The 16,782-nt window shown below is 38.5% G+C and overlaps 1 protein-coding gene across 3 annotated transcripts in view; it reads right to left on the bottom strand.

Moving 5' to 3' along the window:
* LOC137261325 (DENN domain-containing protein 2A-like) overlaps positions 1-16,782 on the bottom strand; it is an 80,753-nt gene that overhangs the window by 20,072 nt on the left and 43,899 nt on the right. For 2 of the 3 annotated variants that reach the window (XM_067799062.1, XM_067799061.1), the window contains 8 exons: positions 15,051-15,188; positions 6,123-6,202; positions 5,346-5,415; positions 4,564-4,635; positions 2,813-2,932; positions 1,454-1,516; positions 953-1,059; positions 471-654 (listed from right to left, as the gene is read on the bottom strand). In XM_067799062.1, coding sequence (XP_067655163.1) covers positions 471-654; positions 953-1,059; positions 1,454-1,516; positions 2,813-2,932; positions 4,564-4,635; positions 5,346-5,415; positions 6,123-6,202; positions 15,051-15,188 — 834 coding nt within the window. Of the gene's footprint in view, positions 1-470; positions 655-952; positions 1,060-1,453; positions 1,517-2,812; positions 2,933-4,563; positions 4,636-5,345; positions 5,416-6,122; positions 6,203-12,485; positions 12,537-15,050; positions 15,189-16,782 lie in introns of all 3 variants that reach the window. The other variant, XM_067799063.1, reaches the window with a different exon arrangement.

Genomic DNA, 16,782 nt, shown 5'->3' on the forward strand with positions numbered 1-16,782 from the left:
TTGCCTGGGATTTTGGCCAGCTGCTATCTAATATACTGACACTCTTGCCTGTCTGGGTTTAAGGTACATTAAGTACCAGGGAAATTTAACTGTTAAATTTCACAGAATGTTAGTGACACTGTCAACACAACACTTTCTGTAATCCCTCTTAATGTGATTGGAAACACCATGACCACTCTGGACATTTTCTTAACTCAGTTTCACTACAATAGAAACAAATCAGGGCTACTTGTTGTTTGATACAGTGTCAGGGCTACTTGTTTGATACAGTGTCAGGGCTACTTGTTTAATACAGTGTCAGGGCTACTTGTTTGATACAGTGTCAGGACTATTTGTTTTTTAATACAGTGTCAGGGCTACTTGTTTAATACAGTGTCAGGGCTACTTGTTGTTTAATACAGTGTCAAGGCTACTTGTTGTTTAATACAGTGTCAGGGCTACTTGTTTCATACAGTGTCAAGGCTACATACCTCCTCCAGTAGTTCCTCCAGCTCCATTACTTGAGGTAGATGTGAAGTCAGTATGCCAATGAGGAAAGGCGTTGGGGAGGTGCACACTTCGATCATGTCAGACGGCAGTATGGGGATGTAAATGTGCTGCCAGCTGAACGGATACAACAGGGCCACCAGAGCATGCACTGTCTGCGTCAGAATGCTGCAACACAAGGTCAAGGTCACAAAGAAGGTTAGTGACTGTTATCACTTTTCAGAGGGCGATATGGGTTGTTTTGGGATCCTGACATAGAAATTTCTTACATGAAGAGTCTTAATTTTCAATATTTCTACTGGTACTGGCCCTGATTTTTCGAAAGCTTCTTGTTTAGCCTGGGATCTGGGATTGGTTCTGAGAAGTACAACAAAATTGTATTTGAAAAATAATGAAAAATAATAAAGATGACAGGAAACTACAAAAATGAAAATGACAGGAAGGTAAACTAATCTTCTCTACCAACCTGAGGCTGTTTGAGCAGAGCAGGATACGTCGTTCCATCATGAGAGATGAGAACACCTTGATGAGTTTGTCTGTCCCTAGGTAGTTGAGCAGACACTCATAGTTGACCTGCAACATTTACAACAATTGGACATAATTCCTATGTACTGGAGTTGCATAGATGCAGTGATGTTTCTGTGGAATCTGAGGAACCAGAAAGATGCCACAGCCTACAATACCAAGACACTAAGCTCACCCGATTTACTAAGACATATTTAAGGGTCTAACTATTTCAGATTCTAAGAGGAACCGTGGATTTTCTAAGGAGACCTTATATCTTTTTCAGTTACAGATGCAAATCAAGATATTTTGGACATAAAACATTTCAGCCTAAATATTTTTCTTGAAATAATGTCCAAAATCCAGACGATAATTGCTTTTTCAAACATTTTCTGAGGCAACTGTTTTCCAAAACTCTTCCCTTGATCTGACTTCAGATTCAATGTGTACTGCATGACCTTACCTTTTCCCTGCGAACATCTGACGGTCGGTTCAAGAACAGTGTTTCAAGTTCTCCTTTCTTGTCCTGAAAAAGCAAGCATTATTAATGATTATTTTTATGTCAGCCATTAACTACTTCACCAAACCTAGTCTCCCTGGTAACCAAAGTGAGCCTGACATTCTAGAAGCATACCCATTTTACACATGTTCTTCATTTCATATGTCTAAAACAGCAGTAGCCTTTTCAAAAGGGGACCCGTGAAGGTCCCTGGGTAGAGTAGGCCTTCAGCAACCCATGCTTGCCATAAAAGGCGACTATGCTTGTCGTAAGAGGCACTAACGGGATTGGGTGGTCAGCCTCGCTGACTCGTTTGACACATGTCAACGGTTCCCAGTTGCGCAGATTGACGCTCATGTTGTTGATCACTGGGTTGTCTGGTCTAGACTCGATTATTTACAGAACGCAGCCACTCACTCACTCACTTCCAAAAGGGCTTACAATTGTAAGGCTTAGAAGTTTTGAATACACATGCATATTCTCAACAGAAGTGGCTGTGAGAAACCAAAGCTGTCTTAAGATGTGACTAAAAGTTGTGTTGTCAGGTTCATAGACTTTGAATATTCATGCTGTTGAATCACATGTGCCAAGACTGATGCCCATGATGTCAGTCAGGTCATTTTCTTGTCCACGTTGGTTGTTTAACCCCGTACTCAGCAATATATGGCAGCGGTCTGTAAATAATCAAATCTGGACCAGACAATCAAATGATTAACAGCATAAGTGTCAGTCTACGCATATGAGATACAATGGCATGTGTCAACCAAGTCACAGAGTCTGACCACCTGATCCTGTTAGTCACCTCTTACGACAAGCACAGTCACCTTTTATGGCAAACATGGGTTGCTGAAGGCCTATTCTACCCTGGGACCTTCACGGGTCAACCATCCACTAACTCATAACAAGCAAGGGTTACTGAGGACCAGTTCTAACCTGGATCTTCACGGGCTTGTCCAGGTTCAATTGGTTACTAATCACCATTGTAATAGTTTCTAAATCAGTGTGTGAGGCAATAAACCTAGTGCTACTATCAGCAGTATCCAAGTTATATAATCACTGCCTCTGAATAACTGATACTCAGCAAATCCATCGTGTTTGGGTTCATTGTCATTGCACTGAACCACACAAACCATTAGTTATTTTGTACAACAAGTATAGGGAGTAGGGCTGGGATGGGTACCCAGATACCCAGGATGGGTGGGTAATGTGTTGGACCCAATACCCGGACCTGTTATGTACATGTGACTAACAGATTATAAGTTGTTCAAGAGGGGAGCATAGGCTGATGTACCGTCAATGTTAGTTAGAATCCCTGAGCCTTACCAGAGTTCTGATGTTGATGACCTTGCCAGGCTTTGGTAGTGGACGACCGAAGGATGCTGCAATCAGTTCTTGTGCAAGGTCAGTTGATGTCGCTCTACGCTTCTCAATTTCATCCAACAACTAAAACAAATGACGTGAGACATGGAAGACTATACATGTACTCCGATCAGGGTCAAGCGAACAAGACAGTGTGAACAATTATCTTTGACACCCTTCTGAACCTTCATGATGGCTTGACAGCACTACACGAATCAGTACCAAAATGTCGCATCACCTGAATAAAGAACTTGTTCATCTTATCATAAAGTTGGTCCTTGCACGACTCACCAACATCTAAAAATGTCACTCAGAGAAGCTTATCTGTAGGCATGATTAAAAAGTCAATGTTAGTCCTAATTTTCATCACAGTAACAAAAATATCTGAATCACATTTAGAAAAACCATTCAATAATTTTTGGGGAGAGCTCCTATGGCCATGCAGTGCTCATTTCTGTCTTAACAGGCAATGGGGTAGCCAAGTTGTTAAAACGTTTGTTCGTTATGCCGAAACTCAGGTTCCATTCCACACATGGGTAAATGTGTGAAGCCCATTTCTGGTGTCCCCCACCATGATACTACTGGAAAAACGCTAAAAGCAAAAATACTCAGTCATACCAAGCTGACATGACAAAACACTTCTAAATGCCCAAGCTTACTATGAAGAAAGTAAGCAAACACCACCCACTAGGTGAGTGAGTGAGTTTAGTTTTACGCCGCACTCAGCAATATTCCAGCTGTATGGCGGTGGTCTGTAAATAATAGAGTCAATCAAGACAATCCAGTGATCAACAACATGAGCATGGATCTGCGCAATTGGGAACTGATGACATGTGTCAACCAAGTCAGCGAGTCTGACCACATGATCCCGTTGGTCACCTCTTACGACAAGCACAGTCACCTTTTATAGCAAACATGGGTTGCTGAAGGCCTATTCTACCACGGGAACTGATGACATGTGTCAACCAAGTCAGCGAGTCTGACCACATGATCCCGTTGGTCACCTCTTACGACAAGCACAGTCACCTTTTATGGCAAACATGGGTTGCTGAAGGCCTATTCTACCACGGGACCTTAACGGGTCCACCACCCACTAACTGATCCCAGAGTCATTCATTCTATCCCATGCAACAATGTGGTAAACAATGTACAGAAACTTTTGTTACATCAATTGAATGGTCAAAAGAAAATCAATCCAAAGAATCAAGTGACTGGTGTTACGAGTGTGTATTTTCTGTATTACATTTTGTGACCCATTGCCTTAGATTTTGTCTCACATGTATTGTATTTGAAACTGGCACTGTGAAATTGACTTGTGACTTTGTATACCTTGCTCTCGTTGCATAATAATACAAAATTTGAATGTTTTTTGACTTGTCTTTGTTCTGTTTTGCTGGTTCACAGGGGGTTTCTTACATCGTTTGTCACAGCAAATTCTTATCTGTAACACTGGATATTCTTGAATCAAGATAATAAATGCAATACAACTAACTACAACAGGATCCCTGGGGTCTTTCACAAGCTGTGAGTGAAAGAGTGGGGTTTTTTTTAGTTTTATTAGGAATATTTCAGAAATATCACAACAGGGGGCTCTAGAAATGGGCTTCACACAGTGTACCCATGTGGGGAATGGAACCCAGGTTTTTGGCGAGATGAGCAAACACTTTAACCATTTGGCCATACTGCCATCCCACCTAAGCTGTGTCGCATCATACCTTGTTGTACATGTTGAAGGCATCCACTGGGCTGATGATACAGATCACCTCCTGTAGACTAGAGTCAGGTGGCTGGAACAAAAATACAATAGAGATAACAAACCAATACCATCCAGTCATTTCGGTATGGCAACTGAGTTTAGTTTTATACCACTCTGAGCAATATTCAAGCTATATGGCAGCGGTCTGGTCTGAACGAAACAATCTAGTGATCAGCAGCATGTTGGGAACTGACAGCATGTGTCAACCAAATCGTCGTGTCCCGATACCGATCCCTTAGTTGCCTCTCATGACAAGCATGGGCTACTGAAGGCCAATATCCTAACCAGGCCTTTCATGGGTAGTATATGGTGTGAGATAGATGGGTTGAATGCTCCTTTGAATAGTATTCTCAGTACTGCATCTTAGTTCGATGTGGGAGGAAAGACAAAAGTGATGAAGATCTGAGAAATCATAGTCAGGAAATGGTGCTACAAAAACAAAACAAAACCGAGTTCAACTGGAATTAGAACTCCCAAATGACATCTCTATGAGCGCCAAGAAAGGAAAACAACTGGGATGGAAGCTTCCACTTAACGTCTTTTGGATCATGATTCAATCAATGATCTTGAAAAATAAGGGAGATAACTCTTGATGGAGCTGCCAATGGTATTTGAATGGGATCCTGGTCTTGGAAGTGTGATGAATTATAAGGCAACTAATGTATTAGACAATGGCAGTTTATAGGCCTTTGTAGCAATGCAAATTATTCTGACAATTTGAACCAGATGACATTGTCCTACCTGTATCCTGCGGCAGTATCCATATACTCTCTCCCCATCAATATTGGTAAGGACGAATGAGTAGGACTCACTGTAACATGAAGCATATGATGCCATGTACTGATGATAACAGATTGGTACCTTGCACAGTCTGATAATCTAGATGTGACTTTTGCAAGGAAAGAATGACAACTTGAACAAGGAATTACCATTCAGTACAGTCATAAAGCAAAACTAATGGTGTTCAACAACATCTTTCCCTAAGTGATTAAGCTTAGGGTTCCAGTAACCTGTGTGTTGTCTATAATAAAAACCAGTGGACTTGTACTGCACTTAGATCTTATTTAAATTGGTTGGGTGGTTGTTTTTCGCCTCACTTGGCAACATTCCAGCTATATGGCAGTGGTCTGTACATAATGGAGCTTGGACCAGATAATCTGGTGATCAACTGCATGAACATCGATCTGCACATTTAGTACATAATGTGTCAATCAAGTCAATGGGCCTGACCACCTGATCCTGGTACCTGCCTCTTATGACAAGCATCTGTTCCTGAAGATCAGGGCCCCGTTTCACAAAACTCTCGTAGCCTAAGATCTCGTAAGTTTTCTCGTAGCCATTGTACCTCCTATACTGCAACATAGGAGCTACGGATGCTACGAGAAAAGTTACGAGATCTTAGGCTTATGAGAGTTTTGTGAAACGGGACCCAGTTCTGACAAGGGTCATCACAAGTATTTTGCATAAGTGTTATAACAATTTTGAACTGAACTTCAAAACAAAGGTAGCATCTGTTACCTAGGAACAGGGCCTGTTGGTGGCTTGTACTCAGGAGCATCAGGGAAACAGAACAGCGGTACCGACACATTGCTGTCAATCTGAAATATACAGACACATTGTGTTACATCATTCCTTAAGTGAAGCTACCATGTTCTGTCAATCTTTTACAGTGAGAATGCTACATCAATATTTCTTTCAATCAACCTTGCAATTTCAATGTTCAATGCAGTCAACCACACTTTGTCAAACTGTGAACAAGTAAGATCAATCTGTGACACAATAAGCCATATGACACCACGCTTTGACACAATCTAACGTCAATCTTTGACATAATCAAACATGTAACTAAACATCTGTCTATGACACATTTAACCATCAAACATCAATATTTGACACAAACAACTACAAAACCAAACATCAGTCTTTAACACAATTTACCAACAAATGTCAATATTTGACACGATCAACCACAAAACCAAACATCAGTCTTTGACACAATTAACCATGAAACATCAATATTTGACACAATCAACCACAAAACCAAACATCAGTCTTTGACACAATTTACAGTGTTGTGTAAGCAACATCAAGAATATGAAGACATTATCAAGGTCATTCTGAAGTTTAAAAATGTTCTAGTGGGCTTCTTAAAAAGACACTGAAGTTCAGGAGGAAGTTCTTACAGTAACAGAGGGTACTAACCGACTTTCCATGTCATACCATTTTTTCTGTGTAATACCATTTTTATTAAACAAGTTAATAATTTGATATCAAATGAGTGAAAGAAAGTCTGATACTTACTTTTTCATTCAGTTAATAAAATGGTTTTTCATGAAAGCAAGTTTATTCCTCTACATAACTGACAGAAACTGCCTACAGTGTGATGACTCTCAGCTTTCTGCAAGTCCAGCAAGGTCTAATAGCATTGTCACAGAGGTATTATCATTGTGACGTCATAATTGCAAACAATCCGGCATCCGGTATCACATGATTATATTTGACAATGTGCAGTTACACTGTAGATTTATTTACAGTCATATCTTCAACAGGTGAGTCAAAAATGTATTTAAAGTGCAGTGTAACCATTTCATATTCAAAATTAGATCCAAGGTAAAAATCCAAACCAAACTGCAATCAAACAGAAACAGTAACTTCATTCTGATACTAACTTTATTTCTATTTATGGAAGCTGGAAATTACCAGTGACAGTAATAGTGGCTGACAGTATGAATGAATGAGTTTGCCTATGCGACATTTTTAGCAATACTCCAACAATATCACGGCACTGGACACCAGAAATGGGCTTTTACACATTGTACCCATGTGGAGAATTGAACCTGATGTTTGGTGTGAAGAGCAAACACTTTAACCACTGGGCGGACAGAATGATTTGACACAGACTGACAGTTGCAATGCCAAATCAGGAGTTGAGGTTCTTGAGAAGCATTTAGAAGCTGGTACTCAAGTATTACACAAACTATAATATGACAACATTTTGGGGCTTTTCCTAGCCCCTCCTTCACCTGACATAAAGAACAGAAACGGTGTGTAGACAACAAAGAAGGAGCTGACATTCGTAATATTTTGTCTGACACCTAAATCAGATGCCCATAATCTCCCGCAACAGTGATAACAAAGATGACAACATATTTGCATCTGGAGTTCTCGTAGCCCCAGGAAGTGGACTGAAAAAGATAATGTCTATCTTGAAAGTCCTAGGGCATTTGGTGTAATTTTTTCTCAAGGCAGCAATGCAGATATGTCTGCCATACTGCTGATGTGATGTCAGATCTAATCTACTACATCACAGGTTATCATAACTTCATATCATATGCATAAACAAAGAGATAAATGTAAATTACAAAAACAAATAGAAACAAAAGCCTTAGAAATGTTGTGAAATTAACAGCAAGAGTATTAAACTCTGACTGACCTGGGCCATTTATGTTTTTTTTCTTAAAAAAATTAAATTCTGTACTAATGATTAACATTTTTGAGTGAAGACTGATTTTAGAAAAATCTGAACAGTATCTACACCTCATGGTAAAACCTTATCCCAAATCATACCTTGCCCGCAATTCTGTCTAAAAAAAATCCCCTAGTTTTTATTACTCTGTACTGACGTATACTGATAATGAGATAATGAGATCCTTCCTCCACAGGGTGAACCCTGGACTGGTTGAAGAGAGGCCTAACATCATTCAGAATCAATACAAATTACATGCACAAAACCACACATTAATATAATACGTTTCTCCCTCAGGAGTTCATCCCAGCAAGTACTAGACACCTTATATCCAACAGTCAGTGACAGGTCACTTTTTCATTGACATTCTCCCTCCAGCCACCGAAAAAAAACAAAGAGAGGAAAATGCCACGATACAGGAAAATGCAATCCTGGGTCAGCCATCTCCAGAGGCAAGTGTTGTAGTAACTAGGCAGAATTGTGGCTCGTAACCGTCTATATGTCGGACACTCATATGGGCTCTACCACTATATGGTCACTCAGCCACAGGCAGATAGAACTGAAAAGGTGTGCTAAATGATTCAAGGCTTTGAACAATGTTTGTCATTGGTCCTTTCATAACATTTTGAAGACTTACATTTTTCATGTCTTGTTTATGAATAAAGAAAAATATAAGTCACTAAAATAACATGGTGAAGAAAAGGAAGATCATATCATTTCTAAAAAATCTGATTCAAGATTTGAAATTGAAAATCTAAAAAATAACATAAATTTTGGATTGATCATTGGTGAAACTCAAATTACTACACTGACAAACAAAACCTTACAAGTAAATAAAAATAAGAATCAGACAATAAATACAATAATTACAATAAGAGTGACCATGAAGGATTGTCTATTTCTCTGAATGACTTTTGACATAAGATTTAGACAATATTTAGTCAGTTTATATTGCAAGTGTAAGGACACCAGGAATAGTTATTGTATAACAATGTATTGCAACAAACAGATATTTAGCAACACTGTTTTTCAAATTATTAATTGGCACAAGCCCTCTTGACCAAATATATTTCTTTCATTTCAGATGTTAAATGTTCCTCTTGGAATTTCAGGTCAGTAAATACTTCAGGTTAACCTTAACCATTGACATATTGCTATAAGTTATCTCACAAACTGCACCCAGAGATTTCTGTTAAGTCACTGGCATCTCACATTTCCAATGATTTCAAAATTACACAACTGGTGGATTGCAGCATGTGAAATAGTTTCCAAATGTTTTTAGCTAATTGGGCTGACAGTTACTAGCCCACAAAGTAATTCACTAGCCTGAAATTTGATCATGCAAAATAAGCAAAACATTGCTGATAATAAATGGCAATGAGATCTCGTCGGCATGACACAGCTTGTATCTTTGAGCTGATAATATGAAGAACATTTTCATCAGGCCATAATCCTGCATGATGTAAAAGTGTATTTTAACTTAACAACTTGGAGAGAGTGATTTTTTACAAAAAGATCCCATGAAAATTCCCTGTGGCTCCTGTGACTGGAGATTTACTGACCTGACTGGCTTTTTACAAGCTACTGGTGAGCAGGCCAGTGGATATATCTCACACTAGTGGTTTGTGTCAGAACATACAATGCTGTATCTTAAGCAGTGTGATAAGCCGAGCTGTACAGCTATCCTAGACATAATATTATCGTCTCTGAATGATGTTTATTCCACTACACAGTCTCTGAATCATGTTTATTCCACTACACAGTCTCTGAATCATGTTTATTCCACTACACAGTCTCTGAATCATGTTTATTCCACTACACAGTCTCTGAATCATGTTTATTCCACTACACAGTCTCTGAATCATGTTTATTCCACTACACAGTCTCTGAATTGTGTTTATTTCACTATAAATGACACAAACAAATGAATTACTGTGTAGTCTGACATACACAGATCAATGCCCGGCAGTGTTCAGTGCTATAAGCTGTAGACAGTAGGCAGGCCAACAGTCATGTAACTGACCTGTTACAAACACAGGAAACCACGTAAAACTACAGCTCATCGATACTTCCTCAAAGGCAATGAAGTTAATCATACTCAGTGCAAATATACAGATGTCCACCAATCTGATTGGTATCGATAAAGAATACTCAGATACGGATTAGAAATGATCTTCAGTAACCCATGCTTGTTGACAACTAAGGGGATCATGTGGTCAGACTCACTGACTTGGTTCACACATCCTAGTACTCTAACTGCGTAGATTGGTGCTCATGATGTTGACCACTGGATTGCCTGGTTATAACTTGATCATTTAGAGACTGTTGCCCATATACCTGGAATACTGGTGAGTACGGCAATATATGATAGTTTTAATGAATTCTATTCCCAATAATCAAGGTACATGCTGTAATTCACTCAGTATTATTGTGGCACCTTCAAACTGTCTGAGTTTGGACCAGGCAAACCACTGGTTGACAGTATGAACATTTACTGAGTGAGTGAGTGAGTGAATATTGTCCTATGCCATATTTAACGATATTCCAGTAATATCACCTCAAGGACACCAGAAATAAGCTTCACACATAGTACCCATGAGGGGAATTTCTAATCAAGTCTGGACCATACAATCCACCAACTTATATCCAGAGTACCATTAGGGTAAAATATGCAACATGATCCCAGTCTGTACAAGCATGACCACCGGCCTGTTTAGTCGTCTCTTCAACAACATGTAGACTTCTGGAGTCTATTCTAATCCAGAATTACCAAACTGGCGATATACAATGAAGCAATCAAGAGCATCCAGTTTTCAGAATATAGCACCAAAAGGGAGATTTAATTGTACTTTAAGAATAAACAGAACTGAGTGATTTCTCTGACTTACTGGATTTTATGGCTGGTTTAGTGCCTATCAATAATCTTTAATAATGACCTATAGTTGCATAAGCTTTACATTTTTCAGAATGGAAAGTGACTTCCTGGTTCAGAACCTACACGACACTATATGACGGCTTAAACAATGGACAGCTACACCTGATAATAAGATGTCTGTTTTGATCATATCCATGGAGTATTAGTGATTGATTCTCAGTGACTGAGTGAGTTTAGTTTCACACTACTTTTAGCAGTATTCCATCAATAACATAGTGGGGACACAAGAAATGGGCTTCACACATTGCACCTATGTGGGGAATCAAACCTGGGTTTTCAGCATGAAAATCAGACGCTTAGATACTGGGCTACCCAACCAACCCCAATGGAGCAATGGGAGGAGGCATGATGGGACTAATGACACAGAATGGAGAACTGACATGAAGTGTGACAAACAGATACTCTATCCATATGAACTGTAATCCTAGATGTACAGACGTACAAATGTGAGTGAGTGAGTGTTATTTTAAGCCCTGTTTAGCAATATTTGAGTAATACCAGAAATGGGCTTTGCACATTATGTATCCCTGTTGAAAATTAACTCAGGACTTTGGTTTGATGTGCAAACGCAATGTACTAAAGGACAAGGTAAAATAAGGCCCTTTTTCGGTTCTAATTAGGAAACCATAAAATATTTATGTGCGCAAATGGATGATAATTAGAAAGGCTAACAGACTAGGCTAAAGGCTAAAAAACATGATATAATTCTTCATAGGGAGAACAATGATTAAAGAGCCATCTCTTTAACTTCATGGAAAAATGCAACTTTGAGAAAGTTTGTGACTCAAGAGGAAATTATTCCAAAAATTATTTCTGTTCAAAGTCTCTTTGTACTGTATATATCTCATATCATAAAGTAGCTTTAGCTACTCATTTGGAGTTTGGTGTCTTAAACATGTAAGTATTGACAGAAAAGACAAATTCCCATTCATATAAACATGTCTAATTATTTCAAAGTAATTTATAAACACTTAAAACCTTTGAGAAATTCTTTATGTCCAATGGTTATTGTCAATTGTAGTTCACATACATATTAACATGCATAATATAAATTCAAAATCTGTGGAAACTCTGGCCACTAGCCTCAAGCAAATCCCATAATACTTGATATCTGTAATGAAATGCTGCATACTACCATTCCCCCATGCATTCTGTTTGTATCTAGGCATGCTGTAAACTACATCGCTATGTGAGTGTGATGATAATATGCCAAATCCAACAAAATACCTGTCATGACAGCAGTGTAAAAAAGCAAATGAACACAATTCTCACACAGAAAGCTAGATCTGCAACCACTCAAAAATAACACTCCAAATCACAATCCATTTAAAAATTTAAAAGCAAAATAATGTCATAATAATAAATCAAATGCATGGAAATCAAGGGCACACATTTACAAACGGAACTTGTAAAATGAACATTGTCATCTATTTCACTGCTTGTCAACCAGACAAACAACAACCCACGATACCAAACTCACCATGTTGGTACAAGCAAGCAAGTTGCCATCCTGACCTACTTTGTATGCGCGCTGTTAAAGTGAACAATAATTCTCTTTGTAAACTTCATGACATTTCTTGCATAATAATGAGAAATCCTTTCCATCAAGTCTGCAATGTGCATCAAAACTCACACCATTGGAAAATATTTCTCCAACATGAATTTTGAATCATTTTAAGTTTCCTAAAAGTACCTGAGCTTCTTGGGAGGCATAAGGAAGATGGTATTCAAGAATAACACAAAATATTGTGGATGTCAACTTCTCTATGGTATACACAGCGTTTCTGGGCTATTCCCTGCCCCGCCATGGCCAGTTCACAAAGGGGGAAGGAAAAGCCAAGAAATATTGTGTATACCACAAAGAGGAAGTTGACATCCACAGCATTTTGTCATAAGAAAAGTAATTGATTAAATTACTGGGGATATGTGAAATTCTGGAAATTATTAGTATATTTTATTATTATGATATTTTCCAGTGTCCTGTATGTCACTTTGATACACAGAGCATCAAGATACATAATCATTTTCATCATGCAAAAGCCATTGTCCCTTTGTATAAGCGCTGTCTATTGTGATGGCAAAACTCATTGCTATTAGAGCCACGCAGAGCTCAAGAGTGTGCAAAATGTACATAAACAGTCATAAGCCTTACCACATCATCCAACTGAAACAAAGTCAAGTCAGGTGTAAGGGGCCATAAATTCTTGCAACTGATTGGTCAACATAGGTAACACACGGGTTGGCTGATCACACCTACCAAAGAAACCTTTCCCACTGTACAGAAAAACACTGAAAAGCCCACATAAATCGTGGCAATAGCAACATAAACATAATGCCTCACTACTGAAACTGTTATAACGTCAACGAAAATCTACGAAACTGCAACAGGTTTACATCAGCAAAGTTTGACCTCTACTGCACATGTGCACATTACGATCAGCACCTCTGTGAAATTTCCATGCAACCACGCATTGCCTTGCATAGAAAATGTATTGGATATATCATAATATTTACTGTCTATACTTTCATACAAATGAAAAGTAAACTCAACAAGTGTTCAGACAAGTATCAGGATGATAAATGACAAATAATACAACAGAAATACTTTAAAAAGGGAATGCAACTTTGTTCAAACAGTAAAACATTCTCTTCCATATGCACATGCCAAAAATTAAAGTTACAGGTGTTTTCGTCTTTAATTGCTCCAGTTTTAACTATTTATAGTTGCCATTTTTACTGCTTCAGTACCAAGGTATTGTGTTTACGTTCCTATTTCCATGAATAGTGTGGGCCTTTCCGCATTTTTCTCCACAGAGGGAAAGTTTTCTTCGGTGGAGCTGTTGATAAGTGCTAGAAACCAGCAGAGCTGTAATGTGTACAAGCTGCAAATAAGCCACTAAAATGCCATGGATTAGACGCTGGTAATGTAATACAGGAATCATTGTGTTTCTTTTATTGGTCACTATTTACCGAGCCATAGGATGGTTTTGTATTCAAAAACTATTTTACAACTCAAAATGCCCTTCAAAGATTATATTTTACAATATGCTATACAATACAAAGACTGAATTATCGTGCATGAGTAAGCTGGGTTTGATTCCAGTTTGAACACAATTGAAGTTATACCACACATGTCTATTGAAAACGGGAGGGTAAACTGTATCTCAAATGATACAGACTTTCACACTAGGACAGGTGGTGCTGATGCACCTAGAAACAACACTGTGCTGAACCAAGATTTAATGCCCACAGTCATATATTTGTATTCTTGTCAGACCACACTAATGGTGTTACTATGGAAACAAACTTCTTTTTATTCTGAGATGACATTTCAGAGTTAATTCATGTTCCTTCATCCTCATTTTATGTTCTATCTAAGCGAGTTTAGGTTCTTGAGAGACATGTAGAAGTTGGTATTTAGGTATAAGACAGAATGTTAAGGATGTTACTTTTTTTATTGTTTACAAGTCTCTGGGCTACTCCTTGACCCTTTGTCATATGGATGAAGTCAACAGTAATGGAGAAGCTGACATCCATAAGATTTTGTCTTATGCCTGAATGAATTTAGTTCCATCCAAACAGTATGCAGCTGTTCATAAGGAATAGTGGGGCCTTACATGACTGAGGAATCCCCTTATGATATCAGTAATAATTAAACATTTGTGGTGGGCAGTGTATACACTGTCTGCAAAAATATTTAGAGGAATCTATGTATAATTTCTGCACATTCAAAGACAACATTTGTCAGAAAAATCCATCATTACTTTTCAAATTGTGTCCAAAATGTTTCCCTAAAGCTTTGAAACTTCACATGGATGATGGTTTGACGATGACAAGATACTATGAGGAGCTCATGTTTTTATGTCTAGCATGCATTTAAAGGTTTCCATCTGGCAAGGTAATCAGTTCACACAACATTGAGAGTTCCTACTACACTACGTAAAACGGTGGAAAGAACTGCATGTGACAAACATTCAAAATTATATCAGTTGAAAGACATCTGAACTCCAAGTACAAGGGTTCTCCAGCAGAAGGTTTCACCTACCGTTTCTGGGAACTTGTGTATGACATATGGCTTGTATCCCATGCCTGACTTGGGTCGTAGCCCCACGACTAGTGCATACTCAAATAATTGTGGATAAATCCTGGACATAAACTCATTGGTCTTCCTGATGCTCTTTATCTGAAATAAACAGAAGATTTGAGGTGAAAATGTTCATTCAAGGTTATCATACTTTGATGTCATGTGCATGCACATGTGTGTGGAAGTTAGACCAAACTAACGCTGGTTTTAATAATTCTCTAATCCCTTTTATTCCATCGGGGCAGGAGAAGGGTGAGGGGAAGGGGTATCTCAGTGGTTTAGCATTGGCTCGTCATGCTGATGACCCTGGTTTGATTCCCCACATGGGTACAGTGTGTGAAGCCCATTTTGGATGTCCCCTGCCATGATATTGCCGGAATATTGCAGAAAAAGCAGTTTTAAGCCATAGTCAATCAATCACATTTATTCTGTCATAAAAAAATATTTCTAATTGTTATTCTTACCATTAGGGGTGGGCAATACTACCAGTTAACTGGTTTATTGCAATTCAAACTTCACAATACAATTAATATATTTTTTTGTGAATGGTTCACCTGATACGATTAGCAATTCCCATGACCACTATCGGTAATTTACATGATGTACTGAAAAATACCAATAACATTTATGGCAGTAGCATTGTTTCAAAGGAGAATTTCATTATGTTAAACCATATATTACAACTGCACAATACTTACAACTTTGCAATACATATTGCAATATGCCAACACATATCCCAATATATTGCAATAAAAAAGTTTGGCAATACCCAACCCTACTTACAACTCCATTACCTGCGAATTGCTAATTATGTTAATAGGTACATAATACATAAATGTACAGGTATATTGAAGTTTTGAGTCATTTTCAAAAAGAAGTAAAAGTCCAACTTTTCTCGGATAAAACTCCAAAATCAAAGTTATCTTCATCAAAATCAAAACACAAGACACTATCAAGACCTCTGGCAAGAACTAGAACAACTTTGCAACAAAGCTCGATACAGGGATAAATTGTTCCCTTAGCTCTCTGGACCTGGGGTTTAACAAGGTGTCACACAGTGGGATGGAGCTTGGATAGTAAATGTCATATGCTCAGACTATTTCTGACTATTGTTGAGACGAGCACATGCTGAGTTTATAGCACAGCTATATTTTTGGTTACCTTCGTGAGATCACAAAGTAATTGCCACCCACTGGGACCACAACAGACACAGCTTTAGTGCACTGTAGCATGAACACTGTCTAGCTGACTCATTGGTTACGAAGTTGAAGCATGCTAATTAGTGAGTGAGTGAGTGAGTGAGTGAGTGAGTGAGTGAGTGAGTGAGTGAGTGAGTGAGTGAGTGAGTGAGTGAGTGAGTGAGTGGGTGGGTGAGTGAGTGAGTGGGTGGGTGAGTGTGTGGGTTGGGTTGTTATTGTGTAACACAGCTTTAAGTAATATTCCAGCAATATGCCGTCGGGGGACACCAGAAATGAGCTTTACATATTGTAGTCGTATAGGGATTTGAACCTGGGTCTTTGGCATGACAAATGACTGCATTGACCACTAGGCTTCACAGCTGTCCCTCCTGTGACTACAGGACAACATTGAGCAATAACCAATGGCTGGAAGACAATGAAATTCCCTTTCTACACCAGACATCATCTAAATAATTACCTTAACTACCTTTTTTCAATTTTCTGACACATTATTT

This window comes from Haliotis asinina, chromosome 14, assembly GCF_037392515.1.
Source record: "Haliotis asinina isolate JCU_RB_2024 chromosome 14, JCU_Hal_asi_v2, whole genome shotgun sequence".
NCBI classification, from domain to species: domain Eukaryota; kingdom Metazoa; phylum Mollusca; class Gastropoda; order Lepetellida; family Haliotidae; genus Haliotis; species Haliotis asinina.